A 10,447-nucleotide genomic window follows, 5' to 3' on the forward strand; every position below is an offset into this window, starting at 1 on the left:
TGACTCTTTAGTTATTCTAATTAGTTCTACGTTCATCCGACTCAAGTTTTACCACGATCTCTCCCTATCATGCATCAATACTCAAGTCACAATTATTGTATGAACATATAAGATAAACCAATCAAAGCTATCACTGATCAAAGATTGACAATAATCAAGGTAACGGCCAATTAGTCGAACAAAAGTTCAAGAAAAATCAAGTGGAAACGAGTTCTGAACATTAAACATAAAAAGAACTACATAAAAGTCAATTATTATTAAACCTCAAAATTCTATTGTTTAGCAATCCATAGACATATGAACTAAAACAATAATTAAAGTTCGAGACATGAAATAAACAAACAAAACCCAAGGATGAATCATGAAGTCTCCATGCTACTCTTGCCTTGCTTCAATCTCCAAGAATGGTGATGGAATGATGGATGAAAGAATTAGGGTTGGAGAATGGAGGGGGAGCCATGAAGGCTCCCCTTTTGGGGGCTATGGAAGGGTTGAATTCTATGAATGAGGTTATGGGGTATATATAAGCTCGAGAAGGATTTAAATTTGGTAATAAGTTTCCTCCGAGCATTAGGAAAGATGTAATTTTCATTTCCCATAGTAGAAGGAAAAAATTTGGCTTCACAAGGTAATATCTTCTTTCCTTCTTCAGATTTCCGCCTAGATTGCAGCGGGCAGCTTTGCGCGACTTTGGCAGAACGACCATAACTCTCTCCACAGAACTCCGATTGAAGTGATTTTTGTACCATCTCGAAGCTCTTTTCAAGTAAAACAGAATGGTTTATAGAACTCCCTGATCGGACGTCAGGAATGCCGGAAAATTAAGTTTGAAGACAGCTGTCGTGCGCCGCGTTTTTGTGGCGGGCCGCCGCACCTTGGTCGGCGGTCGCCGGGCGCAGTCCTGAAGCTTTGGACTCTTTGTGGCGGTCGCCACGCACTTCCCGGCGGTCGCCGGGCGTGTCTTTGTCTCCGCTAAGCGCCGGCGGTCGCCGGACGCCACCTGAAGCTCTCCAGATTTCTTACTTCTCGTTTTAACTCCTTTTTTGGCTCAAATATGCACATTTCTCACAAAACATGTCAAAATACCAAAATAGATAAAATATGAAAATAATGGATATGTAATGCAACTTTGATATTAAAAACGAACCACAAAATGTCCTTAAAATAGTGCAAAATGCGAGCGTATCACTCATCCAATTTACTTTTTACTAACTAAATTGAACCCACAATTTAATATAAGCTTTAAATGGAATATTACGAGCAGCCACTACAGAAGTAATATTGAACTCTCCCCATCCAAATCCGAAATTATAAGTAATCCGGGTATCCGTTTTAACATTCATTTCTCGCGCTTAAGATTAAAATGTCCATTAATTAATTAATGTCTGCTATGGACTTAATTAATTAATTTCTTATTAATTCCAAGAGTGGACATAGCATGAAATGCTTATTTTTTATTCGTAGAGTGATTAAACTCCAACTAGCTAGGTTCGGAATAATAAAACCTTGTTTCGCGCTCGTCTTGAGGACATTATCCAACGAGACTCACCTCGCGCACGATTCAATATAATAGCAATCCTAGCACCGCTAGATATTAATCACCACTACCCAATATATCAGGATTATTGGGTTACGAAAAACCCGCACCATTTGATAAGTCAAAGTAATGCATAATCATTATCGTATGCTCAATGCTAACCTACATTGATTAAGAAACTAATATTTATCAAGACCTCGCCTTTCAGTAGATAGCACAAAGACAAGTGTTGCTGTTAGATCCGTTCAGTGCTTTACCACACCAATGTCATCTTATTTCAGCAAGGCTTAGTGATAAGGCTAATTTCATGCATCGGTTATGTGATGAAAAGTCACCATTTACTGGGTCTAACAAAAATTTTAAGCTAGGTGTGTGAAGGAATTCGCTAGGTCCAGGAAGTACTGAAGGCAGTGGACTAGCGGAGGAGAGAGACGAAAAGTGAGCGGAATTAAGGAAGAAAATGGCTAGACGAAGGAAGTCCAAAGCTGAGGGAAAAGAAGACTATTTACACAAAAGAGCACCTGCTAAACCCACTTCCACGCCTATATAAAGAGGAGCATGCAACACACGAAATATACATGATTTAGCTCTCAGCTCACACACACACTCACACACTTGGGAAAATGGGGATTCTGGGGTAGTTAGAGGTTTCATCTTCGGAAAAATTCTGTTGCAACACCGTCCTCACGAAGGGCGAAGATACAATCGTTTACTTTTCAGTTTTTGCGTTTTGGTTTCCGTCGAACTTCACCGTTTTAGAAGTCGACTGCTCGTGCTACTTATCGTTATTCTATGAAGTTTATTTTATGTCATGATGGTGTTGATTTACGTTGATTTTATGTTCTGAGGAGTTTTATTTCGAAGGTTGACGTTATTCTCTGTTTTGGATGTTTGTTGTTGATCTGTGGCTTTTGTGTTGATCTGTGGTGATTTGGCAAATTTGTAGTTATGGAGATGGTTTTTATCATACTTTGGTTCGGATGCTTGGATCCGGAATGGATTTAGCATCCGAAGTGTGGATCTGAACAGGGGAAACTAAGCTGTGCATGGATTTTGATTTTCTGTTTTCGTTTTCATGTTGCTTCGTCTAGTAGCGTAGATCTGCCTAGTTTTAACTGTTCTTCATTTTTACTGCTTTTTATTAATTCAGTCTGCTTCGTTTTAATTTACGTTCTCTCTCTGTTTTTACAGATTGTTTCATGCCAAAGGTTGGAGATGATGATGTCGCTGTTAGTTAGTCCTTTAGTTAGTTATTTTGCAGCCTATTAACCGTACTCTACCTTTTTTCAGAAAATGGTCCCCACTTGCAGTTGTTTTCCTAGGTCTAGGTAATTTAGGGAATAGTTTTCTTAGATCTAGAAATTGTCTCGCTTGTTCCAGTTTATATGCATGTTTCCTGTTTCTGCCTAGATCTAGTTGTTAGCATAGCAAATTTTAATTACCAAGTCTAGTATAAATTCCTCAACCCCAAGTTGCGTGGCAGTAGCCATACCACCCAAAATCCCTTAATTGCTTACTTTCGCATCTGTCCTCGTGGGATCGATCCCTACTTCCCTATGCTAATTTTAGTATACGTGGTTGAGGGTTTTGAAGAGATATTCTGTGTGTCCGACGACCGAGATCTTTCAGTGTCCCGTGAGTTCCTAGACCCTGTGATCTAGTAGATTCTCTGGACACGGGAAGCTTGACATTCCTTATTGTGCACGCAGTTTAAAAATATTTGGAGTATCACTTAGAAATATGCGGACTGACATTGCAACCTTTCACGATGGATAGTCTAATTCCATCTAGGAAGTGAAACTCTTCTTTTTCTTTGATTAGGACTGACCGTGTTACCTTAAAGTGGACGCCGTCACAACCGGTCTACTAAAACAAAGACTTAGACTTTGTTAAGTTAACTTATACATTTAAGACTAAAGGCCAAATGTGGTCCCTAACATATGGCCGTTTTATCAATTTGGTCCTTAACATTATCATTTGGATTATTTGGTCCTTCACAAATAAACTTGGACCCGAATTGGTCATCACTTAACAGAACCGTCAAAAAATAGCTGGTGATTGCAATTTGACTATATTAAATTACTAATGGTAATTAATTATACCTAATTATAATTCTTAATTCTTATTAAATTACAAATTATTCATTTCATTTTGCAATTGATACTATCTTTTTTCCAATTTTGCTAATAGGAAAAGAATTATAATTAGGTATAATTAATTACCATTAGTAATTTAATATAGTCAAATTGCGGTCATCGTCTATTTTTTGACGGTTCTATTAAGTGAGGACCGATTCGGGTCCGAGTTTATTTGTAAGGGACCAAATAATAAAAAAGATAATGTTAAGGACCAAATTGATAAAACGGACATATGTTAGGGACCACATTTGGCCTTTACTCTACATTTAAACATGCAATTAACATCCATTAAATGTAAAACATAACAACATTATGACAAAAATAATCTGTTTTATTCCTTGGAAAATAAAATAAGAGTTTTACAGTATTCAATCACTCGAAACGTGATTTCTAGTATACAAACTCTAACATTTTCTTCTTTAACACTCCCCCTCAAGTTGAGTGGTGGGGTCCCCAAAACTCAACTTGCAAAGCACACTCGTGAAGCTCCTCGAGTTAACAACTTTGGAAGGATATCTACCAGTTGATTCTCTGATCAAAAAAATTGTAGTTCTACAGCTCCCTTCTCGATGGTTTCTTTGTTGAAGTGTCTATCAACTTCAATAGGTTTTGTCCTATCGTGCTGTACTGGATTCTCAACAAATAGATAAATTGCTTTGTGGTCACAAAAGAGTTGACTCTTTTCTGGTGCTAGTCCAATTTCACTCATCGATCTTTTTGGCCACAATATCACCATTAGTCCGCTTTTGATTCCCCCTGTCTCTGAGTAATAGATAATTTATGTTAATTCTCCTATTTATAGCGCGGTGTGACCCAAATCCCTAGGGTTAATCCTTTGTATGACTTGACAATTCTGAAGGGGTTGGCAGCGGAAGCGCATGCATAAATCAATTACATAATAATCAGATCTATTTAGCGGATTATTTAGACAAAATCTATTCGCGTAATTATCTCACGTATCATGCTCATAACTCAAATAATCACATGCTTTAAATTAAATGAAATCTAAAACATGTTGTTCTAGGGTTTAGCCATTATACCTTAATGATTCTTCAAAGAATCGAAGATAGCTAGCGCCTTCTCCTCGTGAAGATCTTTAGTACAAAACCACGGATCTTCTGACTGGTTCCCGGACTGTGAACTGATATCAGGGTGGGCTGATCTCACCAGCGCACTAGGACTTAAATAGAGAAGACAGAAATCCTTTCCCCGGTAGGAGAAGAATTCGACCACTACAAGAAGTAGGAGGGGCCGAAAATTTTAGATAAAATTAAGTGATAATTCTGTCTCCTTTATTCTCCTATTTATAATAAGTCACATATTGGGCCCAGACAGGGATCTATGGAAGGCTTTGGATATGGGCTCCTCCAATTAGCTTTTTACTAATTAAATTAAACCCAATTTAATATAAGCTTAAAATTGGAATATTACGAGCAGCCACTACAGAAGTAATACTGCACTCCCCATCCAAATCCGAAATTATAAGTACTTCGGGTTTCCAATAAATTATATTTATTTCCCGTGCTTAAGATAGAAACATCCATTAATTAATTATTGTCTGCTATGGACTTAATTAATTAATATCTTATTTATTCCAAGAGAGGACTCAGCAAGAAAATCTTATTTATTATTCATAGAGTAATTAAACTCCAACTAGCTAGGTTCCGAATAATAAAACCTTATTTCAAGCTTCTCTTGAGGACGTTATCAAACGAGACTCACCTCGCGCACGATTCAACATAATAGCAATCCTAGCACCGCTAGATACTAATCACCACTACCCAATATACCAGGCTTATTGGGTTACGAAAAACCCGCACCATTTGGTAAGTCAAAGTAGTGCATAATCAATACCGTATGCTCAATGCTAACGTACATTGATTGAGAAATAATTTACGAGACCCCGTCTTTCAGTAGATAGCATAAAGACTGTCTCGCTGTTAGATCCATTCAGTGCTATACCACACCAACGTCATCTTATTTCAGTAAGGCTTAGAAATAATCGGACTGACATTGCAACCTTTCACGATAGGTAGTCTAAGCCTATCTAGGTTGTGAAATAATTCTTTTTCTTTGTTTAGAACTGACCGTGTTACCTTAAAGTGGACGACGCCCACAACCGGTCTACTAAAACAAAGACTTAGACTTTGTTAAATTACTTATACATTTAAATATGCAATAAACATCCATTAAATGTAAAATATAACAACATTATGACAAAAATAATCTGTTTATTCATTTGGAAAATGAAATGAGAGTTTTAACAGTATTCAATCACTCGAAAGGTGATTTCTAGTATACAAACTCTAACAAATTCTACCCTTTAGGAACTTCTAAGTTGGCCTCCTTTTCGTTCCGACTCCCAGGTGTAGCCTCTTATCCAGTTTGCACAATTTTGTTTTTCTTTTTTTTTTTGTTTTTTTCTTTTTTTCACTTAATTTTCTTTCATCAACCCTTGCGTAAATTTATACTACTTCCAACAAATTTAGCAACTAATTTTTGCATATTATGTGTTAAAACACGGTAAACTGACCATTAACCACGACATAAAACGAGACTCGTCACTTGGTCAAGTGGAAGGGGGGTAACTGCTTTTTCTAACTTCACTTGGAGTCATCCTTCTTGGGGTTATCTTCCATGAAGTAGGACTTCTTGTTCCTTTTCATTGATTTTCGGTGTTACATGATATTGTTCCTTTTCACGAGTTCTCATGTAACTACTCTTTTCTTCACTCTTTCCTATCGTACACTAGGGGTCATCAGGGGTTCCTTCAGTGGTTTGAGTTTCCTTATCTTTTCCCATTCCCTATGACTAATTGCAATTCTCCAACCTTCCGCGAAGCTCAGGTCATAAAACTATGGTCCAACGCATACTTGGCGTCGTGCGTCATGCCACATTTAGTCTATTGTGGCTTTATGGTCCTTAATTTAATTCAATTTGTTTACCTCAGTGAAGAGATGGTTTTTATCTGAGTGAGATGATTATATGTGATGTGTTGGAGATGTCAGTAGTTGGGGTATGTTCTAACTGATCAAGAGACATCCCCTAAACCTAGTCGTATCGATGGGCACCTCCTCAAATAAATCTCAACAATATAAACCTTAACCCATTAGCTATAAATTAGCATTGGTAAGCAAATGTTATATAGCTCATAAAAGGATATGTGGAAAAGGTTTGTAGCAATGATGAGTTTACAATAGGTTGGTTATTGCCACACAAATTGTGGGTTAAGATTAAATAATTCGGGAAATAGGGTATTGTCGCTAAACTGACAAATAGGTTAAGGAAAACATTAGAATCCGTAATTGAAGTAGGCTATAGGACAAAATCATTAAAAAAACAGAGAAATCCAAATTCGGCTAAAAGGGTCTGAGGGCACCAAAACAACTTACTAAAAATGAACTAAATAAACAGAAGAAAAAAAAGAAAATGAAGAAGCAAAGTTAGAACCATGTCCCTAACTGACCAAAAGTACTAAAGCATAAAGTAAAAGTAGCAATTATGATTCACTAACTTCATCTTTTTCAACAAGATACTAGCTTGAGTTTAGGACTCGATTTATGACAGTAAATATCGGAGATTGGTAATGAACGGAAAACTCAAACTGCAATCTAAGTAACAAGCAATCTAAGTATCAGGCTAGATAAGCTTGCATGGATGACATGACAAATCAAATATGGAATTGAAAATCAACACAGGAAGGACCAGCCCTAGGACATTTGAACTACCTTGAACTGGACGAAAAAAGCTTGGTTTCCTCCTCTGATGATGGAGGTTTAAGGCGATAATGGATTCTACATGAATACACTTTCTTTTGGAACTCAAGAATTGAGGAACTCTCAAATTTTTGGAGCCATCCTCGCTTTATGTTTCCTCCTTCTATTTATAGGGTAACTCTGCTTTAATCCCTAGGGCTGGTCCTTCCTGTGTTGACAATTGTGTCATCCCAAAGAGATACCTTGTTCCACCGCTGGTGCTTCCACTCCTAAGTGTTCCATTCTAGCCAGTTTGGCCCATTTTCCCTTCATCTTTGTCCACTCTTCCTTAGACATCCAGTTGCATGCATTTCTCCTCCTTTCCTACACACTTAACAAACTTTTTGTACAATGTACATTATGCGTGAACGCACATCAAACAGACCAGTAACCAATGTACGAAATAGGCTTATCACGTACCTTCGTGGATCTATTTATCATTAATAATCAGATAATATAAGATTTTCACATGTGTTGTTTTATTAAGGATTTAAGTGTTCTCTTGAATTATCGTTTGCTGTAGTATAATCAAAGGTTATCTTAACTGTCAACTTTAGTGGATTTTATTGGTGCATTTCATTCTAAAAATCTTTTTTAAATAGAGGTAAACTTTTCAATTATGAACATTTTTAGCCCAAATAGTTTTCTTTCCTAATGTGCAGTATATGGGTGTTAGTATGCCTTGAATCCGTGTAGTTTGCCGCTAGTCGAACGGAGGTCTCGCTAGACGTAGCCAACGCAATGTTGGTGAACCACGTAAATTCAGTGTCTCTTTACGTTTCTATTTATCTCGATTACATAATTGCTCTATTCTGTCAAGACAAACTAGTATCTAGAGCCTAGTTTTCTAACTAGGGTATAGAATTCTGCATCTGTTAGGCCATGTTTGGTTGCCATAATTCTGTCGCGGAAAGTAATATGATACCTTAAATTTAAAATTCCTGTGTTTGTTTCGGCTTTTAATCAAACTGGGAAAGTAATCAGAATCCTAACTTTTCTTAGGTATTCTTTTACCCAGTTTTAGGGTTCTTACATATTTAATGCAATATAGTACTTGTAATTTTATTATTATTATTATTATTATTATTATTATTATTATTATTATTATTATTATTATTATTAATTACAATGTTTTAAAAATAATTTAAAATTATATTTCAGTATAAATAATTATGATTAAAATTATCATAATTATAACTATATTTTATAATAATTCGTAATAGTAATTAATAATTAAAATATAATTATATAATATAAATCGTATAATAAATAATAATTATTATATTTTATAAATAAATAATTAATCAATAAAGTAATAGTGAAATTTTAAATAATAAAATTTATTCAATCATAATATCCATAAATATTATAATTATAATAATAATTATTATATTTATTATTATAATAAATGAGTATAATACTCCATGCTACTATATTTATAATTATATTATTATATATTATGATGGATAATATATATTTAAACTATCTTAATAATAAATATAATAATATGAATATTATTATTTGTAATTAATAATTTATTAAAAATTTTACATTACTATCCTATGTTTATAAATAAAAAAATAATAAGTATTTTATAGTTTAGTGTGTAAATTAAATAAAACTTTAAAATCTTGATATTTGTCAAATACAAGAAAGCAAAGTTATGTGGAATCATATTCCCGGGATTCAATTTCCTAGGGATCATTTTTTATGCCAACTTTACTTTCTTGTCAACCAAATATGGCCTTAGATTTTTTTGTATTAATCGATCAAGATGTCGTACGAGAATTTCGTTGAGTCTTTTATGACTGGAAGAGAAACTCTATCTGTGGAAGATGTTCGATCTGCTCTCCACATCATAGAAGATCGGTTACAGGAAACTAGTTCAGCCACAAAAAGTTAGGCATCATGATTATTTGCTACGGGTACGGGTCTGAAGAAATCTAGAAAGAAGAACTCGAAATCAAAAGGGGGTTCGTCGAAAGGATTCTAGCCCGACAACATTTGCAGATATTGTAAAGAACCAAGGCACTGGAAGTATGATTGTCCGAAGAAGAAAAAGAAAGAGGGAAAGAAAGGGGATGCCAATGGTTCAACAACTATGGTACAAGCTGATGACTCAGATTCTGAAGTAAGGCTGGTGCTGGTCGTAGATGACCAGCCACACTGCAACGATGTGTGGATTTTTTAATCAGGACCATCGTACCATCTGTGTCCACACATGGAGTATTTCACCACTTACGAGCATAAATGGATGGAGGAAATATTACCATGGCCATCAGTGTTGTCTGCAAGGTTGTTGGCATTGGCTCTATAAGAATAAGGACGCATGATGGGGTGTTCTGCACCTCGAACGATGTTAGGCATGTTCTACAGATGACCAAGGATCTGATAACACTGAGTGCTTTTGACAGTAAACTATACTGGGACTCAGCTTCAAAGGTGAAGGTGGAGTAATGCATATTATGAAAGGTTTGAAGGTGGTTCTGACAACCTTGAAACGGGGTACCTTGTATATTCTAAAAGGTTCCATCGTGACAGGCTGTGCTGATACTGCATCATCCGAGATGCCGGCCGAGAATATGACAAAGCTATGGCATATGGGGCTGGGTCATATGGGAGAACGAAGGATGCAAATTCTGTCAAAGCGTGATTTTCTCTCTAGGCATAAAGTGAAGAATCTGGATTTCTACGAACAGTGTATTTTTGGGAAGCTTTATCGTAACAAGTTCCCAAAGAAGGGTGTTCATCGGACCAAGGGGACACTCAACTACATTCACATGGATTGTTGAGGTCCATCATGTGCTGAGTCTATTGGAGGTCACAAGTATTGTGTGTCGATGATTGATGACTACTCGAGAATGACTTGGGTGATCATGATGAAACATAAAGGTAAAGCTTTCAAGAAGTTCAAACAGTGGAAGACCTTGGTTAAAATCAGACAGGGAAGAAGATCAAGCAACTAAGAACTGATAATGGTTTGGAATTCTGTTCGTCTGAGTTCAATGAGTTCTGCA

General features: G+C 36.1%; 1 protein-coding gene across 1 annotated transcript; it reads left to right on the forward strand.

Annotated features, from left to right (window-relative positions):
- Nucleotides 1–9,701: 9,701 nt before the first annotated feature.
- On the forward strand, nucleotides 9,702–10,222 carry LOC125197451 (uncharacterized mitochondrial protein AtMg00300-like). Its single transcript, XM_048096193.1, has 2 exons — nucleotides 9,702–9,843; nucleotides 9,957–10,222. The coding sequence occupies exons 1-2, from the start codon at nucleotides 9,702–9,704 to the stop codon at nucleotides 10,220–10,222; spliced, it is 408 nt and encodes a 135-aa protein (XP_047952150.1).
- The last annotated feature ends 225 nt before the right edge of the window (nucleotides 10,223–10,447 follow it).

Source organism: Salvia hispanica, chromosome 1 (assembly GCF_023119035.1).
Source record: "Salvia hispanica cultivar TCC Black 2014 chromosome 1, UniMelb_Shisp_WGS_1.0, whole genome shotgun sequence".
Lineage (NCBI taxonomy): Eukaryota > Viridiplantae > Streptophyta > Magnoliopsida > Lamiales > Lamiaceae > Salvia > Salvia hispanica.

Excerpts from the sequence above, each read along its gene's own strand:
- LOC125197451 (XM_048096193.1), top strand. The coding sequence starts at position 9,702 with ATGGCCATCAGTGTTGTCTGCAAGGTTGTTGGCATTGGCTCTATAAGA. Across the intron at positions 9,844-9,956 it reads AACACTGAGTGCTTTTGACA|GTTCCATCGTGACAGGCTGT; the intron begins GTAAACTATACT and ends ATATTCTAAAAG.